The 23,787-nt window shown below is 58.8% G+C and overlaps 1 protein-coding gene across 5 annotated transcripts in view; it reads left to right on the forward strand.

The window, feature by feature from the left end:
• The window catches only part of RALGDS (ral guanine nucleotide dissociation stimulator), a 32,459-nt gene extending 14,551 nt beyond the window's left edge, over positions 1-17,908 (forward strand). For 2 of the 5 annotated variants that reach the window (XM_068981085.1, XM_068981066.1), the window contains exons 2-18: positions 3,441-3,551; positions 4,784-4,977; positions 5,760-5,855; positions 7,230-7,423; positions 7,609-7,937; positions 8,876-9,091; positions 9,307-9,410; positions 9,850-9,934; positions 11,146-11,214; positions 11,586-11,672; positions 12,126-12,158; positions 12,493-12,614; positions 12,803-12,898; positions 13,166-13,367; positions 13,510-13,752; positions 15,001-15,115; positions 17,072-17,908. In XM_068981085.1, the coding sequence (XP_068837186.1) occupies positions 3,441-3,551; positions 4,784-4,977; positions 5,760-5,855; positions 7,230-7,423; positions 7,609-7,937; positions 8,876-9,091; positions 9,307-9,410; positions 9,850-9,934; positions 11,146-11,214; positions 11,586-11,672; positions 12,126-12,158; positions 12,493-12,614; positions 12,803-12,898; positions 13,166-13,367; positions 13,510-13,752; positions 15,001-15,115; positions 17,072-17,247 (2,472 nt within the window). In that variant the 3' untranslated portion in view covers positions 17,248-17,908. The remainder of the gene's footprint in view (positions 1-3,440; positions 3,552-4,783; positions 4,978-5,759; positions 5,856-7,229; positions 7,424-7,608; positions 7,938-8,875; positions 9,092-9,306; positions 9,411-9,849; positions 9,935-11,145; positions 11,215-11,585; positions 11,673-12,125; positions 12,159-12,492; positions 12,615-12,802; positions 12,899-13,165; positions 13,368-13,509; positions 13,753-15,000; positions 15,116-17,071) is intronic. The other 3 variants (XM_068981072.1, XM_068981080.1, XM_068981091.1) reach the window with 3 other exon arrangements.
• The last annotated feature ends 5,879 nt before the right edge of the window (positions 17,909-23,787 follow it).

Genomic DNA, 23,787 nt, shown 5'->3' on the forward strand with positions numbered 1-23,787 from the left:
GGAATCAGCTCCTGGCTGATCCCTGTTTTTTTCTGCCTTGAGGGGCTCAGGGCTCGGCCTGCAGTCATCTGGGGACGCGACACCTTGCTGCCCATCACCTTGAGAAGGCTGATCAGGTGGTCCCCTAACATACGCCACCCCAGCCGTTTCCTTGTCCCTGAGCCTCTGGGCTGTGCTCTGAGGGACGGAGTCAGGGGGCACTGTGGGGCACCCTGGTGCCCATCCTGCCGCCTGGCAGTATCTCACTACCCTCCCTCCAGACCCAGGTGGTAGAAGACTGGGCAGCTGCCAGCTGGGTCCCGAGGGGCCCCGGGGACACGTCTGTGGGTGTCTGCTTGGGGCAGGACGGGAGGCGCTGTCCTCTGAGGACACGGCCGCCCTCGTGGAGCTGTTTTCCGCTGCTTCCCAGGTGGCTCAGCGGTAAAGAATCTGCTTGCAGTGCAGAGAGGCAGGTTCAGTCCTTGGGTTGGGAAAATCCCCTGGAGAGGGCGGTGGCAACCCACTCCAGTATTCTTGCCTGGGAAAGTCCACAGACAGAGGAGCCCGGCGGGCTACAGTCTACAGGGTCACAAAGAGTTAGACACGACTGAGCGACTGAGCAACGAACACTTTCAGTTTTTTCAAGAGCTCTGGGCAACTCTATGGACACCTCCCCTCAGGGCATCTGCTGTTTGCTTGCCCATTCCCTCCCCCTGCGGCCCCGAGCCCCAGCCAGAGCATGGGGGGGCAGATGGGTGGGCTTGGTACCGCCCACATGGGCTCCCAGTTCCCACGCCAGTGCGCTGCCTGCTATCAGCCTGGGTCACATGCTGGGACCAGGGCCCTGCCCTTCCTACCCCAGAGCGTCCCATGGGCAAACGCTGTTGGCCACTCTCCTTCTCTGGCCCTGGAAGAGCAGTGGGAGCGGGCAGCCGATGCCCCGCTCGACCGCTTTGTGCCCAGCTCCCCCCACCCCCCAACCCTGCAGCTCTCTTGGGAGCCCGCTCCGTTGTTGTCTCTCGATAGTTGGTTTAAATGGCGCCTGCTTTCTGCGCTGCTTGGACAATCTGGTGGTTTTTTTTTTCTTGTTGCTGCTGCTGTGAAGGGCCGGGGTGGCGGTGAGGGGGACAGGGCGGGTGGGCTCCGCGGGGCTGGTGGTGCAGCTCCCCATCTGTGCGACGAGGGAGAGGGGGTGATCCCCCACCCCCGGCCCCGCCTTCCTGGTGGGTAGCCTGTGCGGCTGTCAGCGTCCTGCCCCGCCCCCCACCCGGCTGGCGGGAGGGGGCCCCTAGGCTGGGGGCAGGGCTGGAGGATTACATGAATCCCGGGCAGGGCCGGCCAGCTGCTCGGCTGCCGCGAAGCCCGTGGCTCACTCACTGCGGAGCCGCTATTTAGACCGGCCTGGGGAACAGCGAGGCCTCCCTGGGGGTCGGCCTGGCCAGGGGGTGCTTCTGTCCAGCGGTCCCTGCTGGAGCCCCACTTGGAGCCGGGTGGGCACCCTCAGCGTTCAAGTCCAGTGCCCTCTGGCAGGCATGTCTGGCGACTGCTGGTGATTTACATGCTCAGGACACTGTCTGGCTCCCGGCTGGACCAGAAGCGGCTCGAATCCCCGGGGGAGGAACAGGCCTTTCCAGGGTGGGTGGCAGCCTTTGTGGGAGGCAGTCCCGGACCCCCACCCCCACCCCCTCGAGAGCCCCAGAGGAGACGCAGAGGTGGGTGGACAGGGCCCTGGCCTGGCAGGTGGATGGCAGGCCCCTGATGTCACCCAGCACCATGGCCTCCTCTAGGCGGGGGAGGGATGTGTGAGGCCGGGGAGGACACTAAGCGTCTGTCTGGGGTTTGTTTTCTGCTTCAGGATGGAGGATTTCTCCTCCGGATGGCAGGGCTGGACCTCCTCCAGCGTGGGCTGTGGGGGTGTGTGGAGTGGGAGGGGGTGCTCGGGCTGAGGGAACCTCCGCCTGTGGGTTCCCTGCTGACTTCCCAGAAATGCCTGGCTCTCTCTCCGGAGGAAGCAAAGGGCCGGGAGCCCCAGCGTGTTGCCCTGGCTTTCCCGTTGGTGCGATGCCCGGAGTGGGAGGGCGGCCTCAGGTCAGAGGAAGTGGATTTCCGGAGGATGGCTTTCCAGGCCTCCCAGAACCCTCCCAGAGCCCTGGAGGTAGGAGGTGAGAGGCCCAGCCACCCGCCCACCTCAGCCCTAAGCCCAGGGGGCACTGATGTCTGGGGGTACAGGACCCTGGGTACCTGGTTCCTTCCCAGGGCCCCAGCCGAGGCAGCGGGCTTTGGAGAAGGGCTGTTGGCGGGGCCCAGGCTGAGTCAGCGCTTTCACTGGGCCTTCTCTGAGCTCTACACCCACCCCCAGCGGGGGCAGTGACCTGAGATCCCAGCTACCAGCGCTGACCGTGTGACTGATGGCGCCGTGTCAGCGAGCACCTCCCCGCACCTCCCTAAACTCAAGAGCTCTGTCTCTGCTCCTAGCCCTGCCCCGCTCTCCCCCCGCCCCCACTTCAAGCTCACCTCATCCCAGGCCAGGGGCAGTGGGAGAGGAGACGGCGTGGGCTCCAGGCCAGCAGCGGCCAAGGCCTCGGTCAGGCCTTGGTGAAGCCCCCCCCACAAAGCCTGTCTGCCCCACGGGAGGGGTGGCTGCCTTTTAAAACAAGGGCCTCTCTGCCCCGGGTCCAGGAGCTGCCAGATGGCCCCACCCCCCACTCCTGGCCCAGGGCAAGTCCCTGTGGTTTGCGGTTCTGTGGAAGTCCGGGCGCTAGCCCGGATGCCAGCAGCGTCACCCTTCTCATGCTGTGCCCATGCAGATGGCAATCAGGGAACTGGGAACTCCTTGGTTGCCCAAGAGGCACGAGGCCATGAATGAGCAGAAGGGGAAGGAGGCGCCTCGGTTTGTGGCCATTGAGGATGCCCGCACCTGCCGCGGAGCCGGGGCGCTGACTCCAGGGTGGGGGTTAGCTGTGGAGGGGGGCCCCCGGGGAGGGACCAGAGCCCCCAGGGGCAGTTGGCCGAATCAGGGCCTTGGTTCCCCGGTCTGCCATTTAGTTGCCCATGGCGGTGTGCCCGTGGACGGGCGGTCCCTCCCATCTCCCTCCGCTGCGGTGTACTCACCTGTGAAATGACCAGGAACCGTTCTCATCTTGGTGCGGGGGGGCACCCAGGGCCGGAGCAGGCTGCGGTTGGAACCTCGGTGGGTGCATCTTGTCCACAGTCGCCATGGCTGGCGGAGTGAGGACGCGGGGGCTGGGGGCAGTGCCAGCAGCCCCGAGGGCAGTCCCCAGCCCCACCTCTGTTATCCTGTTCCATTCTGGACGGGAGGTCCCTGTGGCCACCCCCCTTTGCCTCATCCGGGAACAGAAGGTGGCACGCGGGCGTCCCGCCCCCTACCCCCTACCTCCGCCATCGCCGCGCAGCCCGGCAGGCTGACACCCCTGCCCGGCGGCCGGGCACTGTCTCTGCAGAGCTCCACGCAGGAGATTGGCGAGGAGCTGGCCAACGGGGTCATCTACTCCATTTCCCTGCGCAAGGTCCAAGTGCACCACGGCGCCAGCAAGGGCCAGCGCTGGCTTGGGGTGAGTGCGGCAGGGCCTGGGGTCCCGGGGCCTCCCACAGGGATCTGGGCCCCAACCCTGCCCCCCACAGCCCAGTCCACAGTTCACTGCTCTCTTATTTGTCTGAAACATCAAAAAGACACTTTCATACTCTTTCCCTTCATGTTAGGCTGGGATTGTAGGGTAAGGAAGTTAGAGAAGGCAAGGTTCGGAAAAAGAACAAGACCGGCAATTTATAGGAATGGCTCGCCTTTAACAAGGCGAGAAGGGGCGGCAGTCAGTTTAGTGAGCTGCTGCACTAACCCAAGAAAAGAGTAAGTAAATACAGGCATATATGTGGAAATCTACTGTCTAACGGGGGCCTGTTCTCCAAAGTAGTTACCCTGCAGGGATTATGCATTTTGCCCCAGTTTTTTCTTTTTTTCTTTTTCTATTGCGGATAATTGGTAGGTGTCCACCTTTATTGATTTGTTTTATTGTTTGGCCACACTATGCGGCAGGCTTGCGGGATCTTAGGTCCCCAGTCGGGTGGGTTGGTTCTGCGCCCCCTGCGTTGGAAGCGTGGAGTCTTAACCACTGGACCGCTAGGGAGGGCCCTGCCCAGCACTATCACGGGTGGCCATCAGCCTGACCGCCCGTCCACACCTCTCCAAGCTTACATCATTTGACTTAATAGGGCTTTAAAAAAAAAAAAAAAAAAAACCCGAAGGGCTCAGGCTACTGTACATGGTTCTCTGCAGTCACTGTGATGGAGCCCAGCCCCACAACCCCTCCAGGTCGGAGCAGGGGCCTGATGGATGCACAGCCTTTCAGAAGGGAGGCCGGTTGCCACCACGACTCAGGCTTTCACTGCCCGGGACCTGGGCTGAATTCCCTTCTGCGTCCGTTTCCCCAGTGCTGCCCCTACAGCCTCTGTGTCCAGACGTACTGTTCTGGTACCCGGGGGATGAGCCTCTTGTTTTCTCACCCCTAGAATGAGTCTGTTTTGCCAGAGCTCATGGGGATGATACTCCTCATATTGGCGTGCTACGACCACTACTCAGCTAATAGAATGACCTCAAGGAGTTGTTTTTCATCATCCCCACCTCCAGTGTGAGCTGAGACCCTCGTTCCGTTCGGGGCACTCACATTCCCGTCTCCAGCCAGAGGCCACCGAGCACTTGGGACCTCCTCTGAGCTCCAGCGCCCCGCCTGCCTGCCCCTCGGGCCACAGTGCTGCAGCTGACCATCCCTTCCCCTTTGTCTCGCCCCAGTGTGAAAATGAGTCGGCTCTGAACCTCTACGAGACCTGCAAGGTGCGCACCGTGAAGGCGGGCACGCTGGAGAAGCTGGTGGAGCACCTGGTGCCCGCCTTCCAGGGCAGCGACCTCTCCTACGTCACCATCTTCCTGTGCACCTACCGAGCCTTCACCACCACCCAGCAGGTCCTGGACCTGCTGTTCAAGAGGTGAGCGCCCCACTCCTCCCTGCCCACCCACTGGCTGTGTGTCTTGGGAGCGTCGCCTTGCCTCTCTGAGCCTCAGTCTGCTCCTGTGAAAGCAGGCTGCAGGAGGCCTAACCTCACAGCATTGGCAGGACCGTCAGATTAGCAGCCTTACGCCCGGCCCTGTGGAAAGGGCTGCTGAGGGTTGGTGTGGTTTTAATTAAGGTGTTCCTCCACCGTGAAGGGGCTTCCCTGGTGGCTCAGACAGTAGAGAATCTGCCTGCAATGTGGGAGACCCAGTTCAGTCCCTGGGTCAGGAAGATCCCCTGGAAAAGGCAGTGGCTACCCACTCCAGTATTCTTGCCTGGAGAACCCCATGGACAGAGGAGCCTGGCGAGCTATAGTCCATGGGGTTTCAGAGAGTCAGACACGACTGAGCGACTAATGCTTTCACGCTTTCCCCCCATGAAGAACCTCTCTGCCTCCAGCCTTTGGGCGGAGTCATCTTCTCATTTGTAAAGGAAGTTCAGGAGCCTATGTTGGGGTCCCCTCCTATCTTGGGGTCCCCTCTGGATTAGCCAGAGCAGGGATCGCTGGAGGCTGGCAGAAGGCCCCAGGCCACTCAGGTGTCTGTAAAGTGCTGGTTGGGGTTCATTCATTCAGCCAATCTGTATGAAGCACCTACTGTGTGCAGGCACTTTTCTGGGCTTTTGGCTTAATTCAGGGAAGGGAGCAGATAGAATCCTGCCCTCCCGGGCTTCCATGCAAGTCGGGGGGTCAGCCAGTAACGCTGGACGTCATAGCAGGTACGGTAGATGTGACGCCCTCACGGCCTCCTCTAGATACGGGTGCATCCTTCCTTACTCCAGCGAGGACGGCGGACCCCAGGACCAACTCAGAAAGTGAGTGCACCTCAGGTCTGGTGGGAGGGTCTCCCGTCTACAGGCTGGGGTCCAGCGGGGGCTGAGGCTGGGGAGGCCTGGGCAGAACCCTGGCTCCCCGACATCCTGTGATTCCCGCTGGAAGGTCGAGGTCTGGGCGCTTCTGCAGGATGAAAGGGGTCGGAGGGCTTTGGCTGGGGTCCCGGGTCCCCAGGGAGCAGAGGGGAGGCAGGGGGCTCAGAGCTGGGTCCTGAGAGCAAGTTCAGGTGTAGGAGGCTCATGATGGCTGGGCAGGGTGCTCTGCTTGTCCCCTCCTCCCTCCCATGTTTATGCAGCGCCTACTGTGTGCAGCACAGCCAGGCCAAACCAAGGAACAGAGCCTGGCCTCTTGCAGTTCCCTTTGGAGGGAGGTTCAGAGTGGGGGCGGGGGCCCAGAGTGGGGGCGGGGGCCCAGAGTGGGGGTGGGGGCCCAGAGTGGGGTGGGGGCCAGTAGTAGGGTGGGGGGCCAAGAGTGGGGGGGACCCAGAGTGGGGTGGGGGGCCCAGAGTGGGGGTTGGGGCCAAGAGTGGGGTGGGGGATTCAGAGTGGGGTGGGGGTCCCAGAGTGCGGTGAGGGGCCAAGAGTCGGGGGGGACCCAGAGTGGGGGTGGGGAGCCAAGAGTGGGGTGAGGGGCCCAGAGTGGGGGCTGGGGTTCAGAGTGGGGTGGGGGGCCCAAGAGTGGGGGCGGGGGTTCAGAGTGGGGTGGGGGGCCCAAGAGTGGGGTGGGGGGTTCAGAGTGGGGTGGGGAGCCAAGAGTGGGGTGAGGGGCCCAGAGTGGGGGCGGGGGTTCAGAGTGGGGTGGGAGGCCCAAGAGTGGGGGCGGGGGTTCAGAGTGGGGTGGGGGGCCCAAGAGTGGGGGGGGGTTCAGAGTGGGGTGGGGAGCCAAGAGTGGGGTGGGGGGCCAAGAGTGGGGTGAGGGGCCCAGAGTGGGGGCGGGGGTTCAGAGTGGGGTGGGGGGGCCCAAGAGTGGGGTGGGGGGTTCAGAGTGGGGTGGGGAGCCAAGAGTGGGGGTGGGGGCCAAGAGTGGGGGTGGGGAGCCAAGAGTGGCAGCGGGGGCCAAGAGTGGGGGTGGAGGGCCAAGAGTAGGGTGGGGGGCCCAGAGTTGGGGGGGACCCAGAGTGGGGGTAGGGGCAGACAGGAGAGAGTCGGGCTCTCCCAGGAAGGGAGAGGTGGTCACCGTGGACGGAGGGCTCCCTCCACCCGTGACTGCCAGCCCCCCCCTCCTCCGCTGACCAGGCCTTGGCGTCCAGATGGGCGGGGCGAGCCCAGAAGCCCGGCCCCCAGGGGGTGCCAGGGGAGGGTCGAGAGGAAGGAAAGGCCAGGCCCTGACTCTGCTGCCCGCCTGCCCGCCCCCAGTGCCATCTCCTCCATCCTGGGCACCTGGCTGGACCAGTATTCGGAGGACTTCTGTCAGCCCCCCGACTTCCCCTGCCTCAGGCAGCTGGTGGCCTACGTGCAGCTCAACATGCCCGGCTCTGACCTGGAGCGCCGGGCCCACCTCCTCCTGGCCCAGCTGGAGCACGCGGACCTCGGCGAGGCAGAGCCGGAGGGTGAGGAGGGCGGGGTGGGCGCTGGACTCAGGGGGCCGCCCCCACGGCAGCTGCTGGGCTGGGAGCAGAGACTGGCCTCCGAGTGCCTGCGTGGGGACCGCCATCAGGGATGACATCCTGTTGTGGGCTTTGGGGCCAAGGCTTCTCTGGAAGGCAGGGGCGTGCTTTCTGTCTTGGAAGGGCAGGCGTGTCACTGACCTTTTCTCCTCTTGCAGCTCTGTCCCCAGCTCCAGTTCCAGCTCTGAAACCAGCTGCCGAGCCAGAGCCCACACTAGGCCCAGACCTCGAGCCCGCTCCGGCACTGGCCCCAGAGCCAGCCCCGATGCCAGCTCCAACGCCGCCTCCAGAGCTCGAGCCGGCTCTCTCACAAACTCTAGAGCTCGATCCGGCTGCAGCCCCAGAGCCCCCCTGGCCTTTGCCCGTGGCTGCAGAGAACGGGCTTGGGGAGGAGAGGCCCCACCTCCTGGCGTTCCCTCCTGACCTTGTGGCAGAGCAGTTCACGCTGATGGATGCGGTAGGCAACCTGTCTCGGCAAGGGTGACCGTGGGCACCCCTTTCCTCTGGCCTCTGCCACCCAGACCCTCTGGGCCCTGTCCAGAGCAGCTGGTGGTGGTTTAGTCACTAACTCGTGTCCGACTCTTGTGACCTCTATGGACTGTAGCCCACCAGGCTCCTCTGTCCACGGGATTTTTCCAGGCAAGAATACTGGAGTGGGTTGCCATTTCCTTCTCCAGGGGATCTTCCCCACCCAGGAATCAAACCCGGGTCTCCTGCATTACAGGCAGATTCTTGACCGACTGAGCTATGAGGGAAGCCCAGAGCAGGCGTCCCGCCCCAAGTTCCAGTGCCACCGTTATAAATGTGTCACCTGGGCAAGTTTCCTCGCCCCAAGGCCTTGGTGGCCCTCCAGGCTGTGGACCTGGGACCCTGCCCTCCTCATCCATTGACTATGGATGACACTGGGTGGAACAGTCGGAAGTTGGGTGGGGTCTGACCCCCTTGGGAGGGGACAGGAGGGTTCGCTGAGGTGCGGCCAGCTCCACGGACCACCCCCCGCCCCGGGTCTGCTGCAGCAAAGGCCGCGGTTGTAGCGCCCAGGTGAAGGTGCGTCCGCACAGGGGACAGGCCTGAACCGCGACCTCGGGCTAAGATGCCGCTGGTCTGGGCAGGCGTGAGCCTCTTCTGGCGCCACGATTCAGGATGGGCTGGTGACAAGGCCCAGCTAGCTCGCTCCTGCCAGTTTCATCCTGGGTCATTGACGTGCTGGACGCCCACAGTCAACGGGGAACAAAACCCCGAGACTTCACTCCCCAAGTCAGCTCCCCCCACCCCCCGCACCACCTCCCCAGCTTCCTGAGCTCCCAGCTCTGACCAGGGACCCTGGGGAGGTGGGGGGGGGGATACCTGGGGTGCGGCAGAGCCGGGTGACCCTCCCCCTGCCCCTCCCCCCAGGAGCTGTTCAAGAAGGTGGTCCCCTACCACTGCCTGGGCTCCATCTGGTCCCAGCGGGACAAGAAGGGGAAGGAGCACCTGGCCCCCACCGTCCGCGCCACCGTCACCCAGTTCAACAGCGTGGCCAACTGCGTCATCACCACCTGCCTCGGGGACCGGAGCGTGTCGGCCCGCCACAGGGCCAGGGTGGTGGAACACTGGATCGAGGTGGCCAGGGTATGGTGCCCTCCAGGGCCCGGGGGCCCACCCCTTTCACCACGGGACTGAGTTCAGACCTTCCCCCTGGTGGGGGGGGCTGGCGTTACTCACGGGGCCCCAGGAGCGCCTCCCAAGGCATCAGTCTCTTCCGGGAGGGAGCTCCCCGCCGAGGCGGACCAAAGCTGGAGCAGGGAAGCTGGGTACCCTTCATGGCCTGTCCCCTTGCCCCCCAGGAGTGCCGAGTCCTCAAGAACTTCTCCTCCCTCTACGCCATCCTCTCTGCCCTGCAGAGCAACTCCATCCACCGGCTGAAGAAGACGTGGGAAGAGGTCTCCAGGTGGGCAGCCCTCTCCCCAGAGGGGCTCCGAGGGCCCTCCCGCAGGTTTGGGGGCCAGCCCGCAGTGAGCCTGGGACTTGCCAGAACATGCGGCCTCCTGTGGGCGGGTCCCCCAGGGCCCACTGGCCTTAGGCCTGCGGCTCTGCCTCCGGCCTTGGTTTCCTTCTCTGCCGGGTACTGGATTGAGCCTCACTGGAGGCTTTTCTGTGTTTATTTCACAGCCACACAATTCTGTCCGCTTAATATCAACACAGCGCCCCATGCTCTATGGCCACGGGGGGCCTGGGTGAGCCACAAGAGACCCTCCCCAGGCGCGAGGAGCCCTTAGCGCCCAGTGAAAACCACTGCCGCGCAGGCAGAGAGGGTCTCTGGGTCCTCAAATGTTTTTGCCCCCACGCCACTCCCAACACACACCATTCCCCACTTTCTGCTCTGCCAGGGACAGTCTCCGCGTCTTTCAGAAGCTGTCGGAGATTTTCTCTGACGAGAACAACTACTCCCTAAGCAGAGAACTGCTCATCAAGGTAGAGAAGGGGGCACGGCCCGGGCGGGGGTGGGGGCGCTGCCGTTCCCGTTGGAAGTTTCTGGGAAAACTCCTCCTGGGATCTGTTTGGTCCATGGGCCGGTGGCGGGGCGGGGGCACTTTGGGGACAGGAGGCCCTGGAGGGGGTGGGGCAGGGCTGCTGCAGAGCTCTGGAGGGGTGAGGGGCGAGACTAGAGTCCCCTGGGTCCGCGCTGGTTCCCCCCACCCCCAGGCACTCAGCTGCGCCCCCCAGGGGTAGTTGGGATCCAGGCTGCGGGTCTCTTCCCTCCCCAGCCCAGCCTGTCCCCAGGAAGCCAGGCACTGCTGCCCCTCAGTCTGCACTGTCCCCCGAGGGCCGAGCCCCCTGCCCGCCCAGGGACCCTTCTGCAGGGTCTCCCAGCCCAGGGTCCCAGTGAGCTGGCCCGGGAGGTGGGCCTGGGGGCCGGCAGCGTGCAGCTGCCTGGGGCCTCATGCTGCCCCAGGGCAGACCCTGCCAGTGCATCCTGGGGACACTTCCTGGATTCTCACCATGGGGCCTCTCTCGGCCATGACAGATACCCCAGATGGCTGGAGACAAGTGCAAGGGGTCTCTGCATCCACCGGGGCCCCTCCACAGAAGCTTCCACAGAAAAGGGGAAGCAAAGTGGCTGCCCCAGCCCCCCTGTCAGAGGTGGCACCCAGGAGACCCCTCCGGAGTGGGCGAGGGCGGAGTTCTGTGCAGCAGATGTCCAGAGGGGCTCCAGGTGGCTGTGGAGCCTTTGGCACGGCGGACAACCCGCCCGAGCCAGGCGCCCCCAAGTCCCTGTCCCTCTCGCCAAGGCCTGCCTGAGCTCTGGGCCAGGACCTGGTCCCTGGAGGGTGGCAGCAGGGGGCAGGGGTGTGTGTGGCAGGATTCCTGCTCTCCTCTGAGTCCTTCCAAGATGAGGGAGATGGGGTGGGCAGCACCAGTGATGGGGGTGTGGCCCAAATCCTGGGAGACCCTGCGGAGGGGTGTAGTCCTCTTTCCAGATGAGGAGACAGGCTCGGGGAGGCCAGGCTGCCGGCCCAGGTTCCCACCCCCGTGAAGTCTGGGTCGGGTGCAGTTCTAGAAGCCGGGTGTGCTGGGGTGGCTGGAGCGTTTGCACCAGCGACCAAGGCCGAGGTCGGTCTGCTGGTGACGTAAGCGGGGGGACAGGGCAGGAGGCCTCACCGACGCTGTCCTCGGCCCTGCAGGAAGGGACATCCAAGTTTGCCACCCTGGAGATGAACCCCAAGCGAGCCCAGAGGCGCCCGAAAGAGGCGGTGAGTTTGCTTCCTGGGGCTGCATTGCTGGACATGCCCATTAGCTAGACCCCCTCTGGGCCCTGGTGGTGTCCTGACCAGCTGGTGTCCCAGGGGACTGTAGCCGCCAGAGCAGGGACCTGGAAGAGCTAGGCTCAGTGGCGCTTGGTGGTGGGGATAGGGGTCAGGGGCCAGGAACTGTGTGATCAGGGGATTTGCCAAATACCAGCCTTGAAGGCGACTAGAGGGACTTTGGGGTCTGTGGACCCTGGGAGGGGGGTTGAGGAAGATGACTAAAGGTGCCCAGGGTGCTCCAGGTGGGGGCCTGGGTGGGGCTGGGGGAGAGGCGCCTTGGGCCTTACTCATCAGCCCCCACCCCCCCCATGTCACAGGGTGTCATCCAGGGCACCGTCCCCTACCTGGGCACATTCCTCACGGATCTAGTGATGCTGGACACGGCCATGAAGGACTATCTGTATGTGAGTGCGCCCAGGGGCTGGGCTGGGGGTCCTGGGCCCTGCACTCTCAGCAGAGGGCATGCCTCGTCTCACGAGAGCCCCCAGCCACCCCTGTGTCCGGGAGACACCTGCCTTTCTTAGCAATGGGTGACCAGAGCTTGGTGCCAGCAGGTGGGGCTCGGGGCTGCAAGGGGAGCAGGCTACAGCCCTCCCTCAGGCGGTGGCTGTGGGTAGAAAGAGGCTGGGCCCTCAAGTGGGGCTCAGGGTAGCCGGGCCCTCCTGCCCTGGGCCTCAGTCTCTCCAGCTGTCCCCAGACCCAGAGCCTCAGGCCACCGCCCTGATCCCACCCAGGTCCAGCTATGTGCTGCGCTGCCCCCTGGTGTTTGTTCTGGGTAGCGCGGCCTGAGCAGGGGAGGGGGGTGGTCGTGGGCGAGGGGGACCCTTTCTGATGGACGCTGGCTGTCTGCTTTGCAGGGGAGACTGATCAACTTCGAGAAGAGGAGGAAGGTGAGCGGCCGCAACCTCACGGGAAAGGGGCAGGTGTTGGGAGGGGGGTAGGGAGGTCAGAGTCCCACCTGATTAGAAACCTGGCTCCACCATCCCCCTACCTGTTACATTTTGGAGGAGAGTTAGATACAGAAACGGTGGGGGAGCTTCTCCCACGGGAGGGTGGGACAGGAAGTCGAGTCAAGAACAGCTTTGGGGAAGGGGGTGCTGTTTAACCCCAGCTCTGAGGACAAGGTGGGAAGAGGGGACCCAGAGGCTGTCCCAGGCCCGACCCCCCAACCCCACCCCACCCCGCCCCGGCCATCAGCATCCCATCCTTCCCTCTGGCCCCCAGGAATTCGAAGTGATCGCGCAGATCAAGCTGCTCCAGTCAGCCTGCAACAATTACAGCATCGCGCCCGAAGAGCACTTCGGGGCCTGGTTCCGAGCCATGGAGAGGCTCAGCGAGGCTGAGAGGTGAGCGCAGGCAGGAGCTCGCGGGGCGTGGCGGGCACCCCCGAGAGCCTGTGGGCTGGGGTCCTGGTCAGCCTTGGGCTCTGCCACTGGTGACGGTCGGGGCGCTGGACTCCATCTGCCGGACAGGCTCAGGGTCAGAGCCGCAGGTGTGGCTTCTGGTAGGCTCATGGCCCTGCTCTGTCCTGTAGCTACACGTTGTCATGCGAGCTGGAGCCCCCCTCCGAGTCGGCCAGCAACACCCTCAAGGTCAAGAAGAACACGGCCATCGTCAAGCGCTGGAGCGAGTGAGTGCCCAGGTGGTGGGGGAGGGCTCCCTTGGGGTGAGGGAAGCTTCGAGGGGAGATCCAGACAGCTGGCACTGGGATCGCAGCTCCTCCATTTACAGCCCTGGGATGGGGCCATCTGCCTCACTTCTCTCGGCCTCAGTTTTTGCCTCTGTGAAATGGGTTGATGCTGAATGATCCGTTGGAGGCTTGAGCCCATGGGGTGATTGCCTGAGCACCCGGCATAGAGGGTAGGGGACAGGACAGTAAGCTAGTCTTCCTGTGCAGCCGCCAGGCCCCCAGCACAGAGCTCAGTACCAGCGGCAGCTGCCACTCCAAGTCCTGTGACCAACTCAGGTACGGCCCCTACCTCAGCAGTGGAGACATTGCTGACGCACTCAGCGTCCACTCGGCCGGCTCCTCCAGCTCCGACGTGGAGGAGATCAACATGAGTTTCGTCCCAGAGTCCCCCGACGGCCAGGAGAAGAAGGTGACCACCCCTCGCCCAACACTTCCCCAACAGCCCTTCCCAGCCCTTGGTTCCCAGGGCCAAGGTCCCTACTCCATGCCAGAAGCCCCTCCCACGCTGGACGCTGGCCCGGGGCACCTGCTGACTGTGCCTTTGCCCACAGTTCTGGGAGTCAGCCTCCCAGTCATCCCCGGAGACCTCCGGCATCAGCTCAGCCTCCAGCAGCACGTCCTCCTCCTCGGCCTCCACCACGCCCGTGGCCAGCACACGTACCCACAAGCGCTCTGTGTCTGGGGTCTGCAGCTACGGCTCCTCGCTGCCCCTCTACAACCAGCAGGTGGGCGACTCCTGCATCATCCGGGTGAGCCTGGACGTGGACAACGGCAACATGTACAAGAGCATCCTGGTGAGCTGGCAGGCCGCCCCGGGCAGCAGACCCGTACTGACTGCCGCAGCCATCCCTGCCCCCTGCTGGAGCTGGCCTCCCAGTGGGCTGGTGAGCCGGGGGCCGCCCCGGGCACGCAGACCCGTACTGACCGCCGTGGCCATCCCTGCCCCCTCCTGGAGCTGGCCTCCCAGTGGGCTGGGGGGGACGGAGGGTCAACCAGATGCAGGACTAAAGAGGCCAGTGCTGATCACCGATGCTGAGCAGTGCTGGGGGCAGTGGACCAGGGGTTTCAGCAGCAGCGGGGCAGGGCCCCTGTGGTAAAGGGTCTGAGTTGGGGAGGGGCATGTGCCTGCGGCTTGAGGGGAGCAGCAGGAGGCCCTGGGTGAAGGAACCAGCGTTGGGGGACAAGTCAGGGGGTCAGGGGAGTGTCAGGGGCCTGCACCTGGGGGGAGGGAGGTGGGAGCCCCTGTAAGCTGGAGCAGAGGAGGACCAGCAGGGACCCCCTCATCTCCCTGGGGGATGGGCAGGGAGGCCACTTAGAAGGCTGCTGGGGCTGCACCAGGCTGGTGCCGGCAGTCTCAGACACCGGATATAATTTGAAGTTCTAACATCTAGCCAGCGGGAGTCGCCCACAAACACTGTGTGTACTGGGGGGCGGTCACTCGGGGGACTCCTCATTCTCCAGAATTCAGGCTGCTGATGAGCCATTTGCACACACCACCCCCACCACAACCCTCCTATCCACCCCCACTGGGTCAGGTGCCCCTTTTTAGCACCATCACCTGTGTGCCCTGTGTCCAAGGCCTGCCTGTGATCTGGCCCTCGGGATCAAAGCAGCAGGGGTCCACGCTGTCCACCGCTATAGCCTGCAGGCCATGCAGGCCTGGCACGGAGGCAGCCACCGGGCATCCAGCCAGCTCCTCCTCTCCCCTCCAGGGCGGGACCAGATGCTGTCTGTACCCAGACCACATGGATACTGTTGACCTGGGTGGGCGGGGTTGAGGGGGGCAGCCCCCCAGGGGCAGGCAGTTTCCCTAGATGGTGTGGCAGAAGGGGGCAGGCTTGAAGGAAATGGGGGGCAAGAGTGATTGGGAAAGACCCCTCGTCATCACATGGAGGCCTCCCCAGAGGAGCAGGAGAAGCTGGTGTGACCTGCACGGACCCGGCGCCCGGCCAGAGGCTGTGAGCCGTGCGCACTGCGCTGAGACAGCTCTGAGGGCCCAGCCCAGACCACTGCCCTGACGGCCCGTCCCCTGCTCCGTCCAGGTGACCAGCCAAGACAAGGCTCCGGCTGTAATCCGCAAGGCCATGGACAAACACAACCTGGATGAGGACGAGCCCGAAGACTATGAGCTGGTGCAGGTTATTTCGGATGATCGAAGTAAGTCAGGGCCGGCCGGGTGGGTGTTGGAGCAGGGGAGAAACCGGGGGCGAGGGGAGTCACCATGCCCCAGGCCTGCCACCCCAGAAGGTCCCACCAGGGTCAAAGTGGATTTTGTACAAACACTGACCTGCCTAGGGTCTCCCTATGGCCCCTGCTGGCCACTGGGCCCTGTCTCATGCCCTTCCCTGCTCCTGAACAGTCAGTGGCAGACCCGATCAGCGCTGGCATTGTTGAAGAAGGGAAAGAAAAGGCTTTTCTTCTGGGGCAGGCAGCCAGATGGCTGAGCCCACAGGCTGTCCGAAGAGGTACTTTCTGGCTGAGATGGAAAGTGTGTCCTTCAGAGAGAACCTTGCCAGCCAGGACCAGAGCCTCGACTCTGAAAGGCCACGTGCCCGTGACCCTGTGTGAGCCTGCTCTGGCTGCTGTAACAGGATACCACCACGGTGGCTTCCGAGGCCCGGGTCAGGGTGCCAGCGTGGTCAGGTTCTGGTGAAGCCCCTCTTCTGGGTTCCTGGTGTCCCCACACAGTGGAAGGGGGTAGGGAGCTCTCTGGGGATCGCTTTTATAAGAGCAAACATCCCCTTCATGGGGCTCCACCCTCGTGACCTCATGGCCTCCCAAAGGCCCCACCTTCCAATCCCATCACCTTGGAAGCTGGAATTTCGGGGAATTTAGAGAGAACACAGGTTAGAGTTCGTAGCAGATACTGCACACAGAGACTACGGGGAAACAGCTCGGTATTCTAGAAAGGGGAGACGGGAAAAGACTGCGAGCGAGCACAGACTTGGAGCCAGACAGCGTCAGCTTGGAGACGTCCTTGGGAGGCAACTCACTAAAGTCCTTTGTGCCCGTGTTCCCATCCCGAGATAAAACAGGCAGTGAGCTAATCCATGTGTGTGCAGGTTATATGCTTACGTATGTACGCGTGCCGTCAACACACCAGAACTGCAAGTATTGTCGTCACTCTTACCATCTTTCCCATGAGCTGACCGCCCATGCACAGCCGTTACCGACAGTTAGCAATGACCCCTACAGGCCCTACAAAGTGTCATTAGTCGTTCAGTCGTGTCTGACTCTTTGTGACCCCGTGGGCTGTAGCCTGCCAGGCTCCTCTGTCCGTGGAATTCTCCAGGCAAGAATGCTGGAGTGGGTAGCCTTTCCCTTCTCCAGGGGATCTTCCTGACCGAGGGATCAAATCTGGGTCTCCTGCACTGCAGGTGGATTCTTTACCATCTCAGCCACAGTCCCTGGAAGTTATTTTCTAAATCCTCTCTCACCTCCTTGCACCATTTTAGGTGAGGTGAACAGGGTGGGTGGGACTCGCCCATTTTACCGAAAAGGAAGACTGAGGCCTAACCAGGTTAAGGACCAGAGTAAGAGCCACACCATGGAGCCCAGAGCACACATTCCAGCCCAGCTGTGGGGAATAGCTGGCTCAAGGCAGAGGGGAGGGTGGGAAGCAGAGCCAAGAGCAGCTGCCTGCTGAGATCCTGGCGCCCAGGGGGTGTGGAGGCCTCCCTGCAACGCTGCTCTGGGCCAGGGGCAAACCCTGCCCTTCACAGAACCCCAGAGGCCTTGTCCTAAGTTGGGTGGGTTTCAGCGGAGGTGGTCTGGGTTCTGGAAAACTTACTCCACCTGGAGAATCCTGTTCATTGGAAGCAGCAGGGGACAGGACAGGACATCCCTTTGCCAACTGCAGGCTGGCTTTCTGGAGTCAGAGCCTGTTTTTAAACAAGAGTCGTTGGTTTCCATCGGTGCCTCAGTAAAACATCCCAGGCAGGTGTCATTAAGAGGGGTCCTTGGTAGCCCTGGAGTCTCACTGGGGCGCCTCATGTCTCTGGATCAGGCGTGCCCTCGGACAGGGGTAATCAGAGCCCCTGATTGGGGCTCTCAGGTGGTGCGTGCTGTGGGGTTCCCGTAAGCCCAGCTGACCCTCTGCCCCTTCCTGACCAGAGCTGAAGATCCCTGACAACGCCAACGTGTTCTATGCCATGAACTCTACCGCCAACTATGACTTTGTCCTAAAGAAACGGACCTTCATCAAGGGGACAAAGGTCAGACATGGAGCCAGCTCGACCCTCCCCCGCATGAAGCAGAAGGGACTCAAGATTGCCAAGGGCATCTTCTGACCGGCCCTTAGCTGCCAGCCACAGAGCCGCCCTTTCCAGGGTCTGGCTAGCCAGGCAACTCAGCACTTACAGACTGGTGAGCCAGGCCAGGCGGACACCTCTGCCCGACCCGCCCAGCCCAGGCCACCCCCAGACTCCAGTCTCACCGCAGACCTCCCCCGCGGCCGGGATTGACGCCTCTGCCGACGGGCTGACCTGGCCTCCCATGGACCACCTGCTGCCTTAGGTGCCTTCTGCTGTCCGGAGCCGGAGGACTAGCTGAACCTTTGCCAAGGAGTGCGGCCAGTGGGCACCGGGCCCTGCCTGCCGCCGGGCCCGGCCCCCTGCGCACCGCCCACACACCCTCGCAGGTGTGGACCACTGCCCCCGTGCCCGCGGGCACCCCCAGGGCACCCACTGCTCACCGGGTCTCACCACTGCAGTTCTCTCCTCCCACCATTCTGGCCTTGTCTCAGGCTGCACCAAAGATTCCATCATCAGGGCCAACCGAAGGCGAGAGGGTCTCACCCACTGCCCCCTCCAGCCCTCCGCCGGGAGAGGGGAGAGAGAGGCCGCCTTCACGGACCAGGCTCTAACTGGTGAGTGAGGGTGGTCTCGGCTGAGTCCCACTGGTGTCGGATCTCCTGACCCTGCACGTGCTGCTCACCGCCGCATCCTGGGCTTAACGAGACCACACGAGACGGGGGTTAGTGGGAAAAGGAGGAATGGGGGGGAGGGAGGGGGACTGAATATTTGTATAAAAGGCGAAAAAAGAAAATGTTTACCAGTTGGGGAGGGGCAATATTTATTTGTTGTAAATAGTAAATGCTAGACTTGAATCTTATATTAAAATCCTGTTTCTACTATAGCCTGAGAGTTGTGGTAAATTTGTTCTTTTCAGGGCCCGTGCTCATGTAAATGAGACACAGACTCTCACGTTCTGTGTTCAGGTAGGCAATCTGGCCAGGTTATTGGTCCATTTTGGGCAGGAAAAGCAAGAAGGGCCGGCCAGCCTTCTCAGGCTCTCTCTAGGAAACAGAGACGTTCACCTTTCACACACCGTATATTCACTTCAGTATCATTACACTGGGCCACACGCTGAGACAGCTGCTCAGAACCCCTGGTATTTGAATTTGGAAGTGCTTTCACATGGCATAGTGACAACCTATGAAATTCCAGTGTTTTAAAAAATAACATTTTGATGGCTCGGAAGGTGAAGAATCTGCCGGTAGTGCAGGAACCACAGGAGACGCAGGTTCAATCCCTAGGTTGGGAAGAGCCCCGGGTGTAGGACATGACAACCCACTCCAGCATTCTCCCCTGAAAAAGTCCTACGGACAGAGGAACCCGGAGGGCAACAGTCCACGGGGTTGCAAAGAGTCAGCTGCAGCTGGGCACAACAGAAAGTGATGGAGTGAGGGGCAGTCTCTCCATGGAAACGATTAAGCTGGGGGAAAGCTATCAGAATCAACAGTTTTGGGGCTCAGGAATGTTATCAGGCACGACACCCAGGAGAGTGCTTGAAGGAAGGCAATGCTGCTGAACCTCAGCTGTTATGGAACTCTGTGCCAGGTCACACACGCTGACCCCTGAGAAAAGGGGCCAGAAGAGGCAGTGACTACACACAGCAAGGAATACCGGTCTTGCAAGAACAGGTGGGGAAAGTGACCGCAGAAATGGAAAACAAACAGCAGCCCTCAGGCAACAAATGCAATCCTGAGGAGGGGAAGAATCTGATTTCCAGAGCTGCCAAGTTATAACACTCAGCATCCAGTTCTCAACAGATCACAGACCATATCAAGAAACCGAAAGTAGGGCTTGTTCACAGGAAAAAAGGAATTTGACAGAAACTATACCTGAGGACTGGAAGAAACACAAGCTGGAATCAAGATTGCCGGGAGAAATATCAATAACCTCAGATATGCAGATGACACCACCCTTATGGCAGAAAGTGAAGAGGAACTAAAAAGCCTCTTGATGAAAGTGAAAGAGGAGAGTGAAAAAGTTGGCTTTAAAGCTCAACATTCAGAAAACAAAGATCATGGCATCTGGTCCCATCACTTCATGGGAAATAGATGGGGAAACAGTAGAAACAGTGTCAGACTTTATTTTTTGGGGCTCCCAAATCACTGCAGATGGTGACTGCAGCCATGAAATTAAAAGGTGCTTACTCCTTGGAAGAGAAGTTATGACCAACCTAGATAGCATATTCAAAAGCAGAGACATTACTTTGCCAGCAAAGGTCCGTCTAGTCAAGGCTATGGTTTTTCCTGTGGTCATGTATGGATGTGAGAGTTGGACTGTGAAGAAGGCTGAGCGCCAAAGAACTGATGCTTTTGAACTGTGGTGTTGGAGAAGACTCTCGAGAGTCCCTTGGACTGCAAGGAGATCCAACCAGTCCATTCTGAAGGGGATCAGCCCTGGGATTTCTTTGGAAGGAATGATGCTAAAGCTGAAGCTCCAATACTTTGGCCACCTCATGCGAAGAGTTGACTCATTGGAAAAGACTCTGATGCTGGAAGGGATTGGGGGCAGGAGGAGAAGGAGCTGACAGAGGATGAGATGGCTGGATGGCATCACGGACTCGATGAACGTGAGTCTGAGTGAACTCTAGGAGATGGTGATGGACAGGGAGGCCTGGCGTGCTGCGATTCATGGGATTGCAAAGAGTCGGACATGACTGAGCGACTGAACTGAACTGATACCTGAGGAGGCTCAGATATTAAAATAATCACAGACATTTAGTGAACTTTCTTAAATATGCTCAGCTGAAAGAAACCATAGACAAGAAACTAAAGGTTATCAAGAGGACAGTGTAAGAATATGCGGGGATTTAGTAAAAAGGTAAAAATGATAGGGACTTCCCTGGTGGTACAGTGGGTAAGAGTCCGCCTGCCGATGCAGAGGACACAGGTTTGATCCCTGACCCAGGAAGCTCCCACATGCTGCGGAGCAACCAAGTTCATGTGCCACAACTGCCGAGGCCATGCTCTGGAGCCCACAAGTCGCAGCCACAGAGCTTGTGTGCCGAAACCCCCGCGCCCCTGTGCTGAAGCCCACACTCCTAGAGTCTGTGCTCGGCAATGGGCGCAGCCGCTGCAGTGGGTGGCTCGAGCCCCACAGCGGACAGGAACCCAAGCTCGCCACAGCGGGAGAAAGGCCCGAGCAAGCGAAGAAGGCCCAGTGCAGCCAAAAATTAAATGCATGCAATTTTACAGTAGAAGTTCCAAAGAGAAACCAGATGGAGATTCTGGAGCTGAAAAGTACAGTAACTGAAGGAGATCGGCCCTGGGGTTTCTTTGGAAGGAATGATGCTAAAGCTGAAACTTCAGTACTTTGACCACCTCATGCGAAGAGTTGACTCATTGGAAAAGACTCACTAGAGGGGTTCACTGGCAGATTTGAGCAGGCAGAAGAAAGAATCCGTGAACTTGAAGTCAACAACTCATGACCAGAGAAGTATTCATGTATTTTTTGTTACCTGAACATGAATTGACCGGAGACATTTCAGTACACACTTACATGACAAGTCGCCGGCCAAGGGTGTTCATTTCGGCAAAAATCGCCTGGTCAGTAATGTGTTACCGCAATTGAAGTTATTCTGTCTGAGGAGCAGAAAGGAGAAAGGGGGAAGAAAATTGAACAGACTCAAGGGACTTTGGCAACGCCATCGAATGTAACAACATATACATAATGAGAGTCCCAGAATAAGAGATTATTTGAAGAAATAACGGCTGAAAACCTCTCAGATTTAATGAAAGACGTAAATCTACGCACTAAGAAGCTCAGTGAACTCCAAGCAAGATAAACTCAGCCACGCAAAACATATCACAACACAGTTGTTGAAAGACAAAGAGGAGATCTTGAAAGCATCAAGAAAGAAAACAGTCCTGTGGAAGGACTGTCCCCAGTAAGATTAACAGCTGATTTTTTTTCATCAGAAACCATGGCAACCAGGTGGCAGTGAAATTGTTGGGGTCCTTTAATGGACTGGAACCTGGCGGTCCGGAGTCGACAGTAAGAAAGTGAAAGAGAGAGAGAGAAAGAAAGACACGGGGACCCAAGCTCTGATGGAGCAGAGGTATTTTATTAGCAGAAATGCAGGCATATATCTTTAGTAAGATGATTACTCAGCTGTTACACAGGATGAAATTTTATCTATAGCCACAATATGGATAGTCTAATACATACAAGGTAGCTGATGCTGAAAAGAGTCATTGAAGGGAGTTACTGAAAGGAATCCAAGTAGATATTTTTCTCATGATCTCAGTCCTGAGAGCTGCATGCAGCTCTACTTGTTCTTGGAATAGGAATTGTTAAGGAACACAGAATTTATAAGAAACAGCACATAGGAATCCTCCTGTTAAACATTCCCTGACAGTTCCCCCTTATTTATTTATAATTGTAAAAAACAGTTCTGACCATTTGAGTTTGTTTCGTTTTAACAATCTTTGCATGAAGGCAATGGTAAACGACCAATATAATTGTCGAGACAATCACCAAAATTACAGTTCCAGACCCGATGCTATGAGTAATGTTTTGAAACCATCCTCATGGGTCTAGCCTAGATAATTGATCAGCTAGTTGTTCAGCTGAAGTTTTCAAATTAGTGGAAGAGGCCAGATTTTTAGAAAAGGTTTCAGATATTTCTTTTGGTAATCATTGTACATTGAGAGAGGCATTATCACGTATGTTTTGTAAATGAGATTTGATTCTTCCCAGCTGTAGGCACTATTATTGAATTGAACAAGAGTAACACAAAACTGAGTCGAGCTCCAATCACATTTTGCATCGCCTGTTTTTGTACATCTTTTAATTGATCTCCAACCCATTTGATGGCTGTTTTTAGGTCCTGTATTTCATCTTGAATACTCTCATGTATTGGAGCCTGAGAGGCCCACAGAGTATGAGCATCTTTCGTCCAATTTTGGATAAAATTATGTGTTTGGATTGAGGTTTGTAAAGCAACGCCAGTGACGGCAGCAGTGGTGCAAATAGTTATTAATCCCAAAATGCCAAGAACCAGCCATCCAACGAATCGTTTAGATCACCGGAGCAGTTTAGTAAGTAACTCGGAAGCAAGTCCAGCCGTGGGGCCTTGTTCCCAGGGCCGCTGGAGATTTCTTGGTAACCACAGACTACGTCGAGATCGAAGAATCAAAAGGGATTCATTTCTTAAGGAAACAGAAGAGTTAAGTATGTAATTTGCAATTCATACAAGTTACAGAACGTAAAGTCTTACTGACTTGTAAACTTCCTATAGCTGGAACAGAAGGAAGGGGAGCGCAAGCTTGTATGAAATATGATTGATTATAGCGAAAGAAATGATGACGACGATTGGTCCCTGTGAAATGTCCGGGCCAAGTCCCAAGTTCTTGGGTGCTTGCAGCAAGTTTCCAGGTGTCCCATTGTTCAGGCCCAATCTGTTTATCAAGGACGATTCGAGGATGAGGGGGGCCATTCCACCATCAAGCCACCCAAGAAGTCCTCTGTCACGGTAATGCTCCATTGTAGTGTTAGTAACCTTCTATGCTATTTGAGTAGCATAATCACACACAGTGCTGTTAATATCATCTGAGCAGTTAGATAACCACATACCATGGAGTCCCCAATTGACAACTGTATGATTAGCCACAAACATTAATTTTCCTGATTTGGCCTGACATTTGTCCCAACAAACAGGAGTATATTTAAAGTTCTCATTAGTAAACCCTGTGCATAGTGTTCTTTGTTCTTTCCCTAAAGTTTCAGTAGTATAAACATGGTTCCCGGACAAAGAAAGGGCAGTAGATAATCCAAGCAATGTGTGGAAGTTCCTTTTTGGAGGCAGGACGAAAGCCCATGTTTGTCGACTGACATTAATACATCATTTTGTTGGGCCCGTGCATAAAGGAAGGATTTCATAGCCTACAGAAATGTTAATTAGTCTTCCTTCTTCCTCAGGATGAGACGGGCCCTCCAAGCTCCAAGGAGCGGGTATATATGTTGAGTCATTAGTGGATACGATTGGCCCTCTATCCGTCCATTCTATAACCTGCAATAAAAGGGAGGGGGGTTCGGTATACAAGCCCAATAAGTGTGATCAATCACATCAGCCTGAGCGGGGGAGGCAAAAGCAAGCAAAGCAAGCATAGCGACAAAAATATTTTCAGGATTCTGAGGCATTCCCTGTTGAGAAATCAGATCTTCGGCTTGATTAGTAAGGGTTTTTATCTGTCCCCAAGTAGGGAGATCATAAGGTCGAGGACATTGAGTGCGGCGTTTTTTGGAAATTTTTAAAGTCGCCACGGCTCGCATTGGAATTTCTTCCTCTTGGGGTTTTTGTTGTTTCGTCTCTAGTTTGAACGCCGGGGGCCCCCTTAGGTCAAATCTTCCAAAGAGGAAGCCATGTGAGTCCGTTGGATCCACCTGGAGAAATACAAGCATACCCCTTTCCCTGAAAGATTAGTTTCCTAGATTTCCATTGATTAGTTAACCCGTCTTGATACCAAATGGGCAAAGGAAGGGAGGTGTCCTGCATTGTCTTGAAATGTTTTTCTGCTTTTGTCAAAATATCTCCTT

This window comes from Capricornis sumatraensis, chromosome 1, assembly GCF_032405125.1.
Source record: "Capricornis sumatraensis isolate serow.1 chromosome 1, serow.2, whole genome shotgun sequence".
Lineage (NCBI taxonomy): Eukaryota > Metazoa > Chordata > Mammalia > Artiodactyla > Bovidae > Capricornis > Capricornis sumatraensis.